Genomic DNA, 18,338 nt, shown 5'->3' on the forward strand with positions numbered 1-18,338 from the left:
CATTAATGAGTTTCAGCTTGTGTTGAACTCCAAACACAAAAAACTTTAGGCAATGAATGGAAACCATCATTAGTTTTAAAATTATTTTCTTAAGATAAGATGAGGGTTATCTAAAACTTATTGATAAGATTTGTTATACTATTGTTTATTGGATTATTATTGAATTACTCATAAATATTTAGTACAGTACAAACTTTTATGTTGTTTGTAAACTTCGTAGGTGCTTCCACTGAAGTTTGAAATTGTTGGGTGATGAAAAAATGAAAGGAAACTGATATTTTGTATTTTTTTTAGTTAGATGTTTGTCTTAATTTGGTTGTTTTGTAAAGATTTTGGGGAGCATCTCATCTTTTATCTTAAGCAGACACAGAGGCAGGTCCTCATGTGGAGGAGCCAGGGAGAGATGTACCGGGAAACAAAACTATGCATTTCTATTTCATTGCACTTTCTAACCACTTTCCAATTCAAATTGCTTTTGGACTTTACTACATATTTTTCAAACTTAACATATCCACATTATTTCTAATATCTGTCACATAAATTATATTTTAATATCATAACAAATATTCATTTAATCCAACACATTATAAGCTACTCAATTCCTTTTATTCAATAAAGCAAATAAACTAAAATATAATAATTAAACAAGACAGATTATCATTTAGAATTATTTTTAGTATTCAATTAAATAAATAATAAATTAGGCTAAAAAAAGTTAAGAGCATATCTCTTATGTTTTGAATTATTAGATTTTCTACAATAAGGACATTCATGTACATATTATAATGATTAATATAGTTGGAAACTAAACTTAAACACCTATAAGGTATATGATCTCTTTCTTATGTAAATCTTTTTATGAGCCTAACATATATACCAGTCTTAAAAATTTAGCAGCTTTTTTACTTTATATATATACATATAGAATATATCTTTGAAATAAATGTACATAAAATACTTTAAAATTGATATATCTTTTATATATAATATATGTAATAAATGTTTCTTAATCCAAATACTAATTTATAAAAATTTAAAATTGAATAAAAAATATTAAACAACGTAAAAATTTTATTTATTTTTAAATAAATTTATTAAAATGTTGGATTTATATGATCATATTTTTTCATACTGAAAAAAAAAACTTACATTATTTTTGCATATCAAAACAATCCCAATTATCAGTTAGAAAAACATATTATAGTTACAGAAATAAAAGACACATAAGAACTAGCTTTTAGATTTAAAGTCCCCTGTAGCATTGGCATGAAATGTTTTGAAGTTACAGTGTTCACTTTAGACTTCTCAAAACCATGCACTCAAATAGCTCCAAAGGGGTATCATCACATTAGTAATGTGTCAAAATCAAATGAAGTTATGAAGTAAAAAACTTAGAAGCTAATAATTCAAAATAATATAAATAAATAAATTATAAACAAAAAAAATCTTTCTATGAAGTTATAAGGGAACTTTTTTTTTTTCTAAAATGGTGATGTTTCATTTTCATCTTTGTGTAGAAGTGACAGATTTTCTAGTTGCAGCTAGAAAATGGAGAGACTATAAACAGTACATGGTATGGTGTTGGTGAAGGATGATAAATAAATTTTGGGGTGACAATAACTTCTGATACTATGAGCTGACAGATCATAACTATGGGAAAGTTATGAATCCAAAACAGTAGCAAGAAAACATAGTATTTGTAATGAAAGAGCCATACTAAGTGGAGGGTTTTGAGCTGAAGGCCACACTAACCCAGAAAATGAAAAAAGACAAAAAAAATGTAACTACAGTCTTACTTACATCTGCAACTGAGATAACAGAAAACGAAAACATTTTATTTGTAATACTGCAATCAATAAATGCATCCACCAACGGTCATAGCAGTGCAGATTGGAGTTATTTATTTGTCTCTACGTGATCTCTGAACTTGACCGTTGATCTCTTGTCACTTCTCTCTCCCATCATTCATGTGACATGCCAAGACTCTTCATCATTTCCTCACTCCATGTGCCTCCTCTCTCATGATAATGCTAAATATTCGGAAGGAAAATATGTTGTGGAGTTGGATCTTCCTATGCTGCTGTTGCTGCATTTATTCGTTCAAACGTTTAAACAAAAGTATAACAAGAAATTAATATTGAGTATAGAATTAAGGTGGTCCCATGAGATGTGTATGGTGTTGGGATCCTTTGTAGGGTCCACATGCCATTTAGCTATGGGTATGATGAATACATATTTGAAAATGAAGAGCAGAAAAGAGTGATGTGACGGTGGGAGGTGGTGGTGGTGGTGAGGCTGAATCCAAGTTATCTTGTCTGGGAGAGAGGGTGACGGTAGTGGCCAGCACTTCACCCCTCTCACATTCCTGGTTTGAAGTTTGATCTTTGGCTTGCGTTTTGTTGATGGAAAGGGAGACAACACTACAGAACGTGAAGAATTGAGGGATGGTGACTAGAGCTTGTTGACATTAAGGCAACCTTGTCGAATCTTCCAACATTGTCCTTTGCTATACGGTTTGTGTTTTCACCATGCCATGTCTAAACTTCTTCGATTACTCTGCATTATTTATTGTAGGTCCAGCCCCATGCTTCAATCCATCTCCCACCTCTTACTTTCTTCATCTCATCACATCATTATTAAATCATCAACACATAAATGCCTACTTTTCACGTCTATCCATCCACGGGCCCATTCAATTCATTACCTCCTCTGCATTACCATAATTATTATTATTTCAAAATTTTATATTCACGATCGATGAAACGTTTAATACTATGTCAAAAACTATAGTTATTAATCTTGATGTAATATTTTTTACTTAAAACTGTAACTGTACAAATATCACGAGTGTGACTTGATTCACTTAACTTATATCACAGCCGTCCTCAACCCTTTTACATGTACTATTCCAAAAACATCCTTAATCCTCACCCCATTCACATCATAAATTATACATGTCTTCAAACATGATTGTGAACTCGATAAATGTACACACGGAAAAAATGAAAGACGAGTTGTTTTGAATGTTTTGAGCATTCAAGGATGTGTAAACACATGTTTTGAAAGTTCGGAGCATTTTAGGTTTTTCTCAACAAATATTTTTCGATATGCATGAATTTGAAATCAAATATTTGATCAAATGTTTAAAAAACTAGATTATCTACAATATGTCAGCCCTATAACACATTGTTAGTTTTTTCTAACCAATTTTATCCAAAATTACATCGCTAATCTCGTTGTAGTTTACAGATGAAAATGTTGAATCATTTGCATGAAATAGAACTCTTTCCACAAATAAATTATCATCTAAGGAGTAAAAAAAATTTGAAATAAATAATAATAAAAGTTTGAACTAAATAATATTAACAAATGTTACTGATCCGTCTATCCTAAAGTTAGGAAAACAAAGAAGTGTGTATGAATGTATGTTTAATATCGAATTTAACCAAAAAAATTGTTTTTGACAAAGTCAAAGTCGAAAGCATAATGGAGTTACTCTATGTAAAATAAGATAAAAAGAGAACGGTTCACTAATTTTGAATAATAATTATTACTTAATTAAAATTTTGTACTATAAGAGTATTTAAAAAAGAAAATAGCAACACTAAAAGCACATTAAGAGTTAATTGAACTATAACTTCTCAATGAACATTCTATTTCGTGTAAGAGTTTTAGTAAAGATATCTATTAATTGACAGTTAATTTTATACTTCAAGCACATCATAACTTTTTTTTTTTTTAATAAGAGAATTCAAAAGCAAAGAATCTCATTTATTAGATTTTGTTAGCATACTCCTTCATTTTTTAACATCTCAAATTCTCTAACAAGATTAACACTCATTCCGTTATTCATTTCATCTCACGAAATGGGCTCTCTGTTTTCGATGCCCTTTACTCTTCTATTCACCTCATTAAATAATACATAACATATCACCTTATTAATGATAATTGATTCTAATTCCTGATTTTTTCAACCTAAATTAGGAATCCTAAATATATGCAATTATTACAAATATGCCATATTATATAACAGCAGATAGTTGTCCAGCAGATTTATTGCCTAACAATTTTCAGCATTGAATAAAAAAAAGTCCATATTTCAAATGCTGATTTAATTATCATGACTTTTTGTGAAAATATCTTGTGAGACAACATCAGACCAAAAAGTTCTTATCTTTGACTTTCTTGCTTTGCTTTCCTTTTGATTTTAATCCATGTCATTGTTGGATTGGCACAACAAAAACTTCACAGTCCTCTCAATTGTTTTCCAAATATCATTTGCCTAGATATGATAACTGTCACCATCAATAACAATGCTAGTGCTGTGTAGTGAGTTTCAGTGAATTGAAGCAAGATGCTCAGATTTTTATGTTGAGTTTTACTCGTCCAGTCATAGCTCCCCTTGAAAAATAGATCTTTTGATCCAAAAAACTTAACTCAATCATCACTGAAAGTAGATAAATTCAGTAATTTATATGTCTAAACGTTACTTGTTCACAGTATGTCACAGATATTTGAATATGAACCGAAACCATGATACAATGACATTCCCTATCCAATAAAGTATCCGAGAAACAGTGACATCTCATTCCTGGTAAAATGCTAGTGTCTGCCTTTTGTCTGTCAAATATTGATGTGGGAAGTGAGAATCATACACAACGCTTACTCATGTCAACATACGAGCAGAATTCATGCTACAATGAACTAACCCTGTAATCATATCTGTCATGAATTGAGCTAATCTGTCCAAGTAAAAAGTGTCGGATCCAAATCAAGTAAAGTTGGTAACATATTGCAGACAAGAAATCGAATTTCCTTTCATTCTCTTATTAAGCACCATCAAAAGTCGTATAAAATGTTCAAATCATAAATGATTGGCATTGTTGTATTATACCCTGCCCTAAAGAATGCAGATGTTGGCTCTACGACTGCGATTTTTGTGCTGTACAACTTTTCTGTAACTTTCAAAGACAAATGGTGACTGAACATATTCATGATCATTCTTTCTGATAAAGTTTTGTTCCTTCCTTTTCTGATTCTCTTGGAGCAGATCTTGTCACCTTAACACGAAAAGAAGCCTGCAAATAACTTCGATAGTTAGACACCATAAAAATACACCATTTGGAAGCAAATTCTCATATTGTCAGCAAGGACATTGAAGTAATGCAAAAAGATTTATGTCGGGATAGAAGACCGCGACCATTCATACGTTGGATAAAGAGAAGGAATATGTTACTTGACCAACTTTTTTATACTTCAAAAATTAGTTAAGTTAAAGTATTTAACTACTGAATTTTGTGTACTTATTAAAAAATTCAATGAAAAGGACTACTTCTGTTCTGAAAATAATCGTTAGTGATGAAAAGGTGTATTTGAGTAACACTTTTCAAATGATGCTGAACCTTGGTAACAGGAAACCATTTCTGTATAAAGCTAAGATTGCATCAGTAACATTGTTTTGCAGGTCTAATTGATTCTTTCAGTATGATATTTAGATTAAAGTATGCTTTTGCAGTTACATAAACCGACTCCTACTGAATCAGTCAGATTAATATATAAACTTAAATACATACCAAAAAAAGAAATCAATCTTCTGAACCCGGATTTGAATCCAGCCCAAAAGACCTCTTCAGAGTGTCCCTCCAGACTAGGGCAAGTCCAGGCCCAAAAACATGAGCATGGCCTAGGAACTTTACCAAAAGACCTAGGTAGCTTCTAGGTCTTGTGATCCTTTACCGTTATGAATGTACAACTCTATGTAAGGACAATGACCCTCCTATGTTTAGGTACACACTATTCTTTCCTATTTCCTCTATATTTTTTCTAAAGAACAAATAATACAATCCTTGCCAGCATTCATTTCCTTGTACACAACGTAATAAATTGCTTTTAGAAGAAGGGAAAAGGGAATTGAAAACACCACCTCATCTGTCTAAACTAATTTTTACCCCTAGTCGCATATAGTTCTATTAGAACCTTACTGAAGTCATGTACAATTTTAAAAAATATATATATGTTGACAAGTACTCAAGTGAACCTAACTTGTAGCAGTACAGAATGAGTGGCCTAACCTAATGTTTATAGGTTGCAAAGAATGTTCAATTATTTAAATGTTATGATACTGTTTCCGGGACTATTTCACCTGAGGCATACCTAGCTATAGCCCACATACACTTTTCTTTTGTAAAATGATCTTTGATAAGATGCAAGTGTACCTGACGTGTAACAGTGCTCGATTTGTAGAGGCTTAAAAACGTTCAATTATTTACATGTTTTGCTGTTTCCAGGACTATTGCACCTGAATCAACAATGATTATGGCATACCTAACTATAACCCAAGGCATGCCTAACTTTATATGTCAAGCAATTTAAGGCATACCGCAATTATTTTCAAGAAAATAATCTTGAAAAGTACCCAAGTCAACGTGTAACAGTAGTAATGGATATGCAGAAGCCTTACAACAATGTTAAATTATTTAGATGTGATGCTGTTTCCAGACCTCTGAACATGACATGAATTAACCATGACTAAGCTTTCGCTAAGTATAAAATTTGGTTGTGTTTAATGCGGTCAAGGCCTCAAAGGTTTGGCTACTCTTACTTCTAAAAGCATGCACCTATTATAACTTATAAGCTTTACAAGACAAAAATATGCAATATTTGTTTAATGAAAGTGCTTTTCTATAGGGATAGTGTCTATTACCTTATCAGAACCAAACTCAATCACATCAGATGGACGAACACGAGAAGGATAATTTGAATGTATCCTGTATCGCCTTCCTTCATTGCTGAAAATATGAGAGGGCAATTGAATATATACATTTTAAATAATTTAAACTTAGAATAAAGTATTAGCCTCAAATTTCTTTACTTACTCAGTGATCCAGGTGCCATATAGACTCCTCAAATCAGTCAAGAAGAAGGCACCATCCTTATAGTTAATTATTGCATGCAATGGAGAAACCTTCAAAATAGAATGGTTGTTGCGTGATGTTTAAGCATTATGTTTCAAACCATGTTCAGTTAATGATGAATTATTTTACCTTGGGTAAAGGTATTATGATTGAACTGCCCGGATGATCTTTATGCTGTGAACTCCTGCAGTCACAAAAGCCTGTCAGAGCAAGAATTGGTTGAGAGCAAAAGGAAGCACAACACAACAAATTAGTCCCTACAATTGTAAGTAGTGGTTAATTTAATCTCAGAAATTACAAACATGTTACCTAAAATGATCAAACATCAATCCTCATTATTTTACGAACATGTAACATGTTGTAAGTAGGAGTAACTGAAGACCTACCCGATTATGCATGGTTTCATCTCATCTTGACTTAGAGATATAGGTTTTATACAGCCTGCTTCATCACATGGTAATAAAATCCACCTATGTATCATAGAATGATGGAGACATTAGATATGGAATACATTATCATAAGGATAATATTCATTCATATTGGCACATGCATGGACATACTCTCCGTTAATGGCACGCTCAAGTGCATCGTTGTCTTCAAACCATGTTTGTAACTGGTCGTTTGCCTTCATACATAATCAAACCCAATATCTAGATCAGTAAAAAAAAATCTAATAGACATGACCAATAAAAGACAAACAATCATTTGTTAGTAACAAAGTATAAAAGTAACAAAGTACAAAAGTAACTTGGTTTGAGCAACATACTTTGTCTGAGAGCCTGCAACATATCGGTCTACCTTCAAGCTTGGAGCTGCAAAGTAGCACCATTTTTCATGTAAAGGATGAAAGTAATAATGCACAGTTTTCCAAAGCTTTATTCATGTAAAATGTTTCCAATTCTTGCCAGCACCAATAAAAAGCAGCAACATATTTTTGCAGGGTTAAAAAACGTAGCTAAGAAACTATTGGCAGAGGAAGATACCATTATTTAATAATAATCTGCTTACTCATCAAACTTTGTTTAAAATCCACAACAAGTGCATCATTTTCCAGTCACCAAGAAGTCATCCATACACAGTCAATCAGAATTCAGAATTTAGACACTTAACATTAGGAGTTGACTTACGTAGGCTTTATGTGAAACCAAAACTAAGTAAATACAAATCAATTCTAGAATACCAATCAATTGGAGCTTGTTTTAAACCATAAAGAACCTTATTTAGCAACTAGACTTTATCTTCTTGTCTTGTAATAGCAAATCCTTCAGGTTGCTCAACATATATCTCTTCTTGTAAATAACCATTCAGGAAAGCAGATTTTTTGCTGCCAACCAAAGCCAGAACCAACATGAGTGCATCAAGCCTTGCTATAGGAACAAAATTTTCAGAGAAGTCAACTCCAAATACTTGAGCATATCCCTTCACCACAAGCCTGACCTGTGCTTATTAATAAACCCATCAGCATTTAGCTTTGTCCAAAACATCCATTTAACATCAATAACATTATTGTGTTCATGTCCAGACTTAATTGCAAAGTTTGGTTTTTTCAATCATCTTAAGCTCCTTTTGCATTGCAGTTGTCCACTAAAATTGTAAGGCTCAAACTATATATATCTTTCATAAATGTATGAAAGCAGCCTAGTTCCTCTAACGGGTGGATCATCAACCTTTTCATCATGAACTAATGAGAATTTAGGATCTTACCTGTTATTATTGAAAGACTCTATGAGCTTTTGAGGTACACTCTACCTTGAGCAAACTCCTTTGCTTGTTGCATTTCAAACTCCTTGATCAGATTCAGCAATTGCATCGCTCTGAACTTCTCATTACCTTCATAATCCTTAAGAACATCCCAGATGGCCTTTGCGAACTTTAATATCGAGTAAGAGTTGGATTGTCTAATAAGCGAGGAATCTTATAGTCATCCTTAACCGTCTCCCAAAGATTATTTGAATTTAGCTAAGTCTCTAATAATCAGTTTCATTATCAGATTGCATTTTCACCTTTACCTAAATAACATGTTTAAGTTTTGATATTTAACTTTAAAACTCACCAGATCCCTCAAGAATAATTAAGCTGTGATACCAACTGTAGGATTAAAACGTAACTAAGAAACAATGAGAAACTGAAGAAGATACCAATTTATTGAATAATAATCTGCTTAGATATAAAAACTTACAACCTATGAAGCCCAGACATGTAATATCAATGGTGTGTCCCATGTCCAACACATATCAGACATCGACACACATACATACTTGTACGACACACGTGTCAGTCAAGTATCCGATTTGAAAGATGTTTTTGTCTTTAACATTATTTTGTCATGACTTCAACACAATGTTAATAACCACAAATTCAATAGTTTTCTAAAAAACCCATAAACTTGTAAACTTATCAAGTAAGTTTCTATTATGATTATAAAAATAAGGAAAAAATCTCATGATCACTATTTTTCAATTTTTTGGATATTAGATAGATAGACTAGATTCATTTTTGTGTTAGTTAACAATGTGTTAGTTAAAAGTTTGAAACTAATAGGTATATATATGTCATGTTTTGTGTCTTATGTTTTTTCAATTTAGCCGTATCTCCGGGGTTTCATAGCTTACAACAGAGAAGTAACACAATTCCTAAACTTTAGCTACTACCCCACTACCTGTAACAGCTAGTAAAAAATAAAACCAAGTCTTCTAACATACTTTATCAAAACTCATCGGCAGATATTTAGGGATTTTAAATTAAACAGCTACTGGTGCAAACACTCAACAATTTCTCACAAATGCCAGTTTCTTGAGCATCCCTTCCTTTTCTGAAATAACCCCTTGGCTAAAATTTCAAGCATGCATGTTGCATATCCTCAGATATAAAAACTTCAGCAAATCATGATGAAATCTATAAAGCAAATAAATGAGGGTTTTCATCATTACCTATTGCCACCTAAGACCCAGTTCAACATCAAAGGCATCACCTTGCCGATCAAAAACCTTCCTCCAACTCTTCCAGGATGCGGTATCCGAAACTTGGTCAAAAACTGCAAATGAGAGTAACCATGAATTTGTGGACAGGATGATGTTTTGATAAGTCACCTTCACTATATTCTTCAGTATCTCAATTTTAAAACTGATGTTCGTACCTCTAATGGTCCAAGACCAACACCAAGATATGCCCTGTAGGTGGAAGCCATCAAAGCTGCCATTCTAGCCATTCCATGAACAATGGCAACTCTTAATCTTCTTTCTCTTTCATAGCTTTAAAGAAACAATGGAATTCAGGGTAAGATACATACTATGAGTCAGAAAAAAAGATTTATAATAAAAAATCAACCCAATTTGCTAATGATGTAAGATTTACTACTGGAGTATTAGCTGACATACGCAAGCATTTCTTAGTGCTTTGCCTCCCTCTCATTTGTTCCAAAATTAAAGTAAATGAGGTAGCTTTAGATTCAAATTCAGCATTCATTAGCATGTTACCTTTTTAAGGAAGAATCAATATCAAGTGGAGAGCCTGATTTGGTACTTTTTTCCCATGCATTGTCTAATTCCAATGCAAGTTGATAACTGTCCTGTAAATGATAAAAGAAACTAGTAAGAAAGACTTCACCTTAGCATGAGTGTTTCATAGATAGTTTGACTTTGTTGATGTCCATTGCATCAACAAGTAAGAAATATCTTCATTTTATGCTTCTTCTGGGGTTAGTTAGTTCTACATGTTAGTAAGTTGTTTAAACAGCTATAAGGAAAATAAGCATAAAGACAAAGTCAAGAAAGCTTGGATATACGTGTGAAACCGCTAAAGTTATGAAGACTTGGACAATGATATTTATTAGGTCTAAATACGTATGAAATTGCTGAAGCTGACTGAAAAGTAAAGAAAAAAAATTCATACTTCACTATTTGGTTGAGTGAAATAGTATAGTAATAGAAAGGATCCCATAGAATACTCACTCCCCCAAATTCTATAACAAACAACTATTTAAGATATATCAGTTATACCTCAATAGCCATGCATCCTCCTTGGCCCATATTTGGCTGCATAGCATGGATAGAATCACCAAGCAAGGTGACACGGCCCTTTCCCCATGTAAATGTTGGGGTCCTGTCATATATGTCTCTTCTAAGAATCGCCTCTTCTTCTGTGGCAACTAGTACATCAATTACGTTATCACACCAACCCTCAAACATCTTAAATAACCTTTCCTTTTTTCCTGCCAGACAGAATTCAAAAGTAAGATGAGTTCTTTGTTTTCTTTGCACCATCATCAAATTTCTATGAGCCACAGTTACTGTATTCAGTAACTGTGCTCTGACAGATGTCAAATCTCAAACACAATAAGATCACTTACTCTTGAAAACAGAAGGGAATAATTGCTTTATTCCTTATTGATGATTATTAGGTCAATTGACCTATTTAAACATATACATATGTAACAGACCATATACTTAGAAAGAATAAATCCCTATAACTACGGGATTTTATTCTTATTACAATCTTCCTAATATTAAAACAAAATCTCAACTAATTAAAACGCAATAAATAAAAAATTTACAATTAATGTTGGCTATCGTAACAGCTTGCTCTTGACACTCCCCCTCAAGCTGGTGAATAAATATTTTCCATTCCCAACTTGGATACAATATCTTCAAACTTAATATTGTGTAGACCTTTAGTAAGGATATCTGCAAGTTGATCTTGTGTAGATACAAAAGGAGTACAAATCAACCCACTTTCCAATTTTTCCTTAATAAAGTGCCTATCCACTTCAACATGTTTAGTCCTATCATGTTGTACTGGATTATGAGCTATACTAATGGCAGATTTATTGTCACAGTATAATTTCATAGGTTTCTCCCATCTTATCTTCAGATCATCTAGGATGATCTTTAGCCATAGAAGTTCACATATTCCTTGAGCCATGGCTCTAAATTCTGCTTCGGCACTTGATCTTGCCACGACATTCTGCTTCTTACTTCTCCAAGTCACCAAATTTCCACCAAGAAATGTGCAATATCCAGTGGTTGATCTCCGGTCCACAATTGACCCAGCATAGTCTGCATCAGTGTATGATTCAATACTTAGGCTTTGGTTTTTTCTGAACAAAATCCCTCTGCCTGGAGTGCCTTTTAGATACTGAATAATTCTGAATACAGCATGCAAATGTGCCTCTTTTGGTTGGTGCATAAATTGACTTACTAGGCTGACAGCAAAAGCAATGTCTGGCCTGGTATGGGATAAGTAGATGAGCCTGCCTACAAGTCTTTGATACATTCCTTTATCCACAGCCACATCCTCTTCCATACTTCCTAATTTCATATTCGGATCGATCGGAGTGTTTGCTGGTTTACACGCCGTTCTGCCGGTTTCCTTAAGCAAATCCGTAACATATTTTTGTTGAGAAATGAAGATTCCTTTCTTAGAGTAGGCTACTTCAATTCCCAAAAAATACTTGAGTTTTCCTAGTATCTTTATTTCAAATTCTGCTGCAAGACATTCACTCAACTTCTGCTGCTCTCTCTTGTCATCTCCGGTTACAATAATATCATCTACATAAACCAGCAAGATAGTTACTTCCCCTGAAACTGAGTGTTTGAAAAAAAGAGTATGGTCTCCCTGACTCTGTTTATAACCCAAACTTGTCATCACATTAGAAAATCTACCGAACCATGCTCTAGGAGATTGCTTTAATCCATATAAGGCCTTTTCTAGCTTGCATACAGTTCCTGAGACTGCCATTTCATCATAACCTGGGGGTAACTCCATATAAATTTCCTCTTCAAGATCTCCGTGTAGGAATGCATTCTTTACATCAAATTGTTGTAAGTCCCAACCATTATTCACTGCTAATGATAATATGACTCTGACCGTATTCATTTTTGCAACCGGAGCAAAAGTTTCCAAGTAATCCACTCCATACGTCTGTGTGAATCCTTTAGCCACTAACCTCGCCTTGTATCGTTCAACTGTTCCATCTGCTTTATACTTCACAGTAAATACCCATTTGCACCCTATTGCCTTTTTCCCTCTAGGTAAGATAACAAGCTTCCAGGTCTTATTTTTGTTCAGTGCTTCCATTTCAACATCCATGGCTTGTTTCCATTTTCTATTAGATAATGCTTCAGATACAGAAGATGGTGTGGATATGTTATTCAGATTTGTAAGGAAAGTTTTATGGGTAGGAGAGAACTGTGTGAAGGATAGAAAATTTGATAAAGGATAAACAGGTTTTTTAGTGCATGTTCTGGTTTCCTTTCTAAGAGCAATAGGTAGGTCAAGCTCATTGGGTAGGCTAAGGTTTTCTTGCTGTACTTTTGAGGTTTCCAAAATTCCAGCATCACATTCATTAAACAAATTTACAGGACTAGTAGATGTTACCTCATATAGTGGTACCGGATTGGATTCTTGAACATGACTAGAAGCTGGAATGGACCTCGTTTTTCTCCTTGAATACACCAAATTTTTCCCAATTTCTCTACCATTAGTAATCTCAGTTTCAGATTGGCTTTCAATTTGTTGAGGTTCAATCTCAGGTTGAGTTTTGGTGATAGTAGTTTCGGTCTCTGGTTGTATTTCAATTTCAGGTTGGGTTGGACTATTTTCAGGTCTGTCCACATTCACCACACCAGGATTAATTTCAGGTCTTGAGAATATTAGAAGCTCATCTTCCCTTAATGGTTCATCTTCCTTTGTTATACTCTCCCCCTGAAGATGAGATTCCTTAAAATAACTTTTATGTTCATGAAAGGTAACATCTCTAGACACATAAAATTTTCTAGATATAGGGTGGTAACATCTATATCCCTTTTGTGTGTTTGAGTAACCTACAAAAATACACTTGACAGCTCTAGGATCAAGTTTTCCCCTTTCATTATTGTGAACATGGACAAAAGCTATACACCCAAATATTCTAGGTTGAAGTTTGTTTGAGGACTCTATGTGGGGATAGAATGAGGACAGGACCTGCATAGGACTTTGTAAATTTAGAAGTTTTGAGGGTAAACGATTGATTAGGTATGTGGCAGTGAGAATAGCTTCCCCCCAAAAATTTTTCGGGACATGATTTTGAAAAAGAAGGGCTCTGGTAAGATTCCATATTCTCTTGGCTTTAATGTTTCAGATACAAACTTTTCACACTCGTGGATATTAGATTCAGGAGCCACAGACCATATGACACCTCTACCTCTATATTTTTCCACCTACTCACCCTGTCCTAGCAATAAAAAAATTTCTACAGCTGATGGAACGCTTATAACTGCAGCTGTCTTGAAAACAGAAGGGAATAATTGCTTTATTCCTTATTGATGATTATTAGGTCAATTGACCTATTTAAACATATACATATGTAACAGACCATATACTTAGAAAGAATAAATCCCTATAACTACGGGATTTTATTCTTATTACAATCTTCCTAATATTAAAACAAAATCTCAACTAATTAAAACGCAATAAATAAAAAATTTACAATTAATGTTGGCTATCGTAACAGCTTGCTCTTGACACTTACCATTGGGGATATCAGATCCACCAGCTGGTTCTTGATGAAATGCATACCATTGCGTCTTTCCAGCACCAACATCCGAAGATACAAAGTATTGCTTATGTCCTAGGAATACTCGGTACCTTCAACACGGAAATTCAAGTAAGCTTCTCAACATGATAAAGGGAATACTAAAAAAGAGGCCAATAAATATGGAACATGAATCACGGCCAACTTACCCAACAGAATCAATGTCAGCAGGCACAAAATCTGCAACACCAGTGTAACAAGTATAGCCAGAGTAAGTAGCTTCTGTTTCACCAAATAACTTAGTCCTCACCTATTCACAGAATAATACCATTTAAGATTGTATTAAGAAAGAGTACATATGAGTTATGACCATAAAGACTCTCTACAGAACAGAATGACAAAAAGTTCAGCACTTCTACTAAAGCAACTTTGTAAATTCCATTGATGCATTCGGATAAATAAACATTCATTTCTTTAACGGAAAAATAATTTGCTAAACAAAAAGGCTTGGAATCAAAGTGAATTTAACGAGACCTTGGACCATATCCCATCTGCTCCAACCAAGAGATCTCCATCATATTTCTGACCATTCTCCAGCTCCACAGTTACCTGCAAATGTGAAATGCAGGATGAAACAAGTGATAAACCAAACATTGTTCAAGTTTTCCATTGCATGTTCTTGATCAAAAACACCTATTATAGCAATATGAGGAGAATCTTCAACTTAAAAGCTTTCTTTAAATAATTACCTTGTCTCCATGATCAACAAAATCAACAACATTACTTTCATTCATAATGGAATCTTCCCCAACTGCACGAGCAAGGATTTCTTGTAAAGCCATTCGACTAATAACTCTAGTGACTGGAAGCCCACGCTCTGCTGCAGGAGTGAATGTATCAAACTTGATGTACCTAATGCCAAACTAAATATCAATTCATGGCAGGCACAATGCGTGCTAAAATTTCATAAAGTAAGCATTTAAAACTATATTCAATTTATATAAAATATTATGTAAGCACGATTCTTATTAGAAAGAAGTACTGTTTTACAGTAACTGAACAATTCCTGAAACCAGATTTATCCTATTGTTACATGCTAAATGAATATTAACATATTACAAACGAGGGATATACTCATCAGTTCAGATTTTTGTATCATTTACAAATTCTACCAGCAATTACTTGTTCTTAGAAACTGCCCAGAACTTCACATATATTGTCACAACTACACCAAACCCTCAATAATCCCAAACAGCATTGAACAAATATTTTATGCGTGGTTTGTGGCAAATGAGACAGAAAATACATGTTAACCAGACTCGTGCAATGTATTGTAGAGCTAAAGTATCATCATGTATAAAGCTCTAAATAGTTTAATCAATCCCAACAGAAAACATGATGTTAGTAAAAAAATTTACTAGAAACACTGACATAATTATCACAATTTGTGGCAGTGTCATTTCTGAATAAGCCAGCCAGTCAAGCATCAGAGTTTACATCGAACTGGCACTTCTGAATTAGAGGACCATTCAATTGATACATTTCATTTCGAAATATCTGTTTCACCACGTCTTTCTCCCAGAGAAGACGCCACTATCAGGCTTGGATGAACACACAAAACAGTAGTAAATTGAAACTAAATAATTTGGGATTTTATAGTCAAATAGTTCCCAAATCCACAAATCATAAACTAAAACCAGTCAGGTGTATCTCATGCAAAAACATTAAGAGCAAGAACAAAATCAAGGTACTCAAATCAAATATCTGTAACCAGCTTCAAATTCACACTTACCAAGAGCCAGAAACCCCATCCACTAGCCCATTGATCCTATCACCTGTGATACAACCAACTCTCAAAACTTCTTCCGCAGCCTCAAAATCTATAGCTTCCAAAGCAGCCAAAGCATTGCTCTGTATCTGAATCGGACCCCTATACTGCCCCTCCCCTCTTATAGCACTCATATCCTTCTCAAACACCACCACTTCGAACCCTTTTCTCTTGGCAGCCAAAGCAAATACCAACCCCCCAATCCCTCCACCAGCCACAAGCACCCTAAGCTTCTTCTTCTTCTGAGGGACACCATCCCCTCCATTTCCAGCCACACTTTTCCAAACATCAGGGGGTGCCTCCGCCACTGTTGCTTTGATTGGAATCAGCTTCTTCCATTGTTTTACTGTTCTGCTTCCATAACTGGCACAAGGTAGTGAAAACTCTTGGCACACAGGAATTGAGAAAAGAGTTCTTGAGAAAACTGGCATTGAGGGATGCAGAGAGCTGCAAGTCAAGGTAAGAGGCATTGTGGAAGCAGCAGAAAGTCAACACGAGAAGGACATGCAATGAGTGGAAGATTAGATCGTGGCTTGGAGATGAGAAAGTGAAGGCAAATGCATGAATATAAAAGAAGGGAAAGGTGGTGGTGGTATTCTTAGGTGCGGCAAAAACAAAACACAAAAACATAAAATGTTGGACACATGTAGATCAACATTCACCAATGATGGAGAAGTCAAAGCCAGGTGGCACTCTCTGAATGAACATGTGGCAGACATCTTAGATTTTGGAACAGGTGGCTCTATCCCCTAAGGTCACCCACATATCAATCATATGATACATCAAAACCCACCGCCAGATTATAATATTCATCTTTTTTGTGATCTCTTTAGTACAGATCAGTATTATACTCGAGTAATGACTTGATCCAGATACATCACTTCACTCATGTATACCACTTATTATTACTTTTATTTGTGATATACAATGTTCATTTTAGAATATAAATTTAAGTTTCATATAGAATAAAAATAAAAATTTTATATAAGAAAAATATTTATCATGATTTATATTCTTTATAAATCATATTTTATTAAAGACCGATTATTAATAAGTAAATAATTTATTTTAATGACAAACTTATACGAATACTGTATCAAAAATATTCGTGACGGATGATTGACAAACAAATCTCATTATGTAAACAGCGTTACACATAAGAGTTGCTCTCATTGTCTTTAAGGTTTTATTTTAAAAATAGTATTAATTTCTTATATTTTAATTATCGTGTTTTATTAGAGTTTTATCTTTATATTATTCTTCCTCAATAATGACTCATCACATTCTCACATAAACAGATTTAATTTAATTTGTAAGAGTTGAATGTATTTTTATTTAATTCATTAACTCGTTATTTATTATATTATTAAGAGATAATTAATTAAGAGATTAAAAGAGTAATATTTTTTACAATGGAAATTGTCATCTGTTATATATTTTCTTTTTGTAAAAGTATTTTTACTGCCTTTAACTTTTAGTTTCATTAACATAATTTGTATTTTATTTTTTGTTGATAATAATGCAATAGGAAAAAGAATAAGGTTTCAAAACAAGATAAAATTGAACTCTCAAAGAGTTTAAAATATTAATTATTTCACCTATTTTATTGAACTCGGATAAATAATTCATAATCCATGACATGTTTTCATTAATAACAATTATAGCGAAATTAATAAATAGTTAATGATTTAACTTGCTGAGCTGTAATTTAACATGTTTCAGAGAGAATAATAGTTATACTTTATCTTCACAATAAATGCATAGGTTTTTTGTTCCAAATTTATAAAGAAAAAACTCAAGAACAATTCTATTCCTCTTTTTTTTTTCAGAATAAATCAATTGAAATAGTTATTAATGAACTAATAATTCTCTGTGGCAGTGAATAATCCTTAGAAATTATATTTGATTGGGTAACATAATTCACTATCATATAGATTAGATACAGTTGACTTACACGGAAGACAAAAATAATTTTGTTTTTTGAAAATTACATAAAAAAATTATGCAAAGAAGTACATTTACAATTAATGTTAGTTTAGGAATAAATTAATTCTTTTAAAAAAAATTATATCCTAAATGACTTTTC

At 33.3% G+C, this 18,338-nt stretch overlaps 1 protein-coding gene across 4 annotated transcripts; it reads right to left on the reverse strand.

The window, feature by feature from the left end:
• Nucleotides 1-4,797: 4,797 nt before the first annotated feature.
• LOC114173829 (zeaxanthin epoxidase, chloroplastic-like) lies at nt 4,798-16,855 on the reverse strand. Of its 4 annotated transcripts, none has more exons than XM_028058459.1 (16): nt 16,217-16,855; nt 15,174-15,336; nt 14,959-15,033; nt 14,634-14,734; nt 14,422-14,537; nt 10,913-11,124; nt 10,391-10,482; nt 10,051-10,165; nt 9,845-9,948; nt 7,681-7,726; nt 7,475-7,539; nt 7,301-7,384; nt 7,044-7,098; nt 6,876-6,964; nt 6,704-6,788; nt 4,798-5,078 (listed from the first exon to the last, which is right to left on the reverse strand). In XM_028058459.1, the coding sequence occupies exons 1-16, from the start codon at nt 16,720-16,722 to the stop codon at nt 4,998-5,000; spliced, it is 1,989 nt and encodes a 662-aa protein (XP_027914260.1). In that variant the 5' UTR covers nt 16,723-16,855; the 3' UTR covers nt 4,798-4,997. The 4 variants fall into 4 exon arrangements, with proteins under 4 accessions (XP_027914260.1, XP_027914262.1, XP_027914263.1 ...); XM_028058461.1 differs by having other exon boundaries at nt 15,174-15,304; nt 16,217-16,483; XM_028058462.1 differs by having other exon boundaries at nt 15,174-15,326; nt 16,217-16,290.
• Nucleotides 16,856-18,338: the final 1,483 nt, after the last annotated feature.

The sequence above is a fragment of the Vigna unguiculata genome, chromosome 2 (assembly GCF_004118075.2).
Source record: "Vigna unguiculata cultivar IT97K-499-35 chromosome 2, ASM411807v1, whole genome shotgun sequence".
NCBI classification, from domain to species: domain Eukaryota; kingdom Viridiplantae; phylum Streptophyta; class Magnoliopsida; order Fabales; family Fabaceae; genus Vigna; species Vigna unguiculata.

What these genes read in the sequence shown, in the direction of transcription:
- LOC114173829 (XM_028058459.1), bottom strand. Translation starts at nt 16,722, where the DNA reads ATGCCTCTTACCTTGACTTGCAGCTCTCTGCATCCCTCAATGCCAGTT. An exon ending in GAGGATGCATGGCTATTGAG is followed by an intron (nt 10,483 to 10,912) that starts GTATAACTGATA and finishes TATCATTTACAG; the next exon opens with GACAGTTATCAACTTGCATT. An exon ending in TATGGCACCTGGATCACTGA is followed by an intron (nt 6,789 to 6,875) that starts GTAAGTAAAGAA and finishes TCATATTTTCAG; the next exon opens with CAATGAAGGAAGGCGATACA.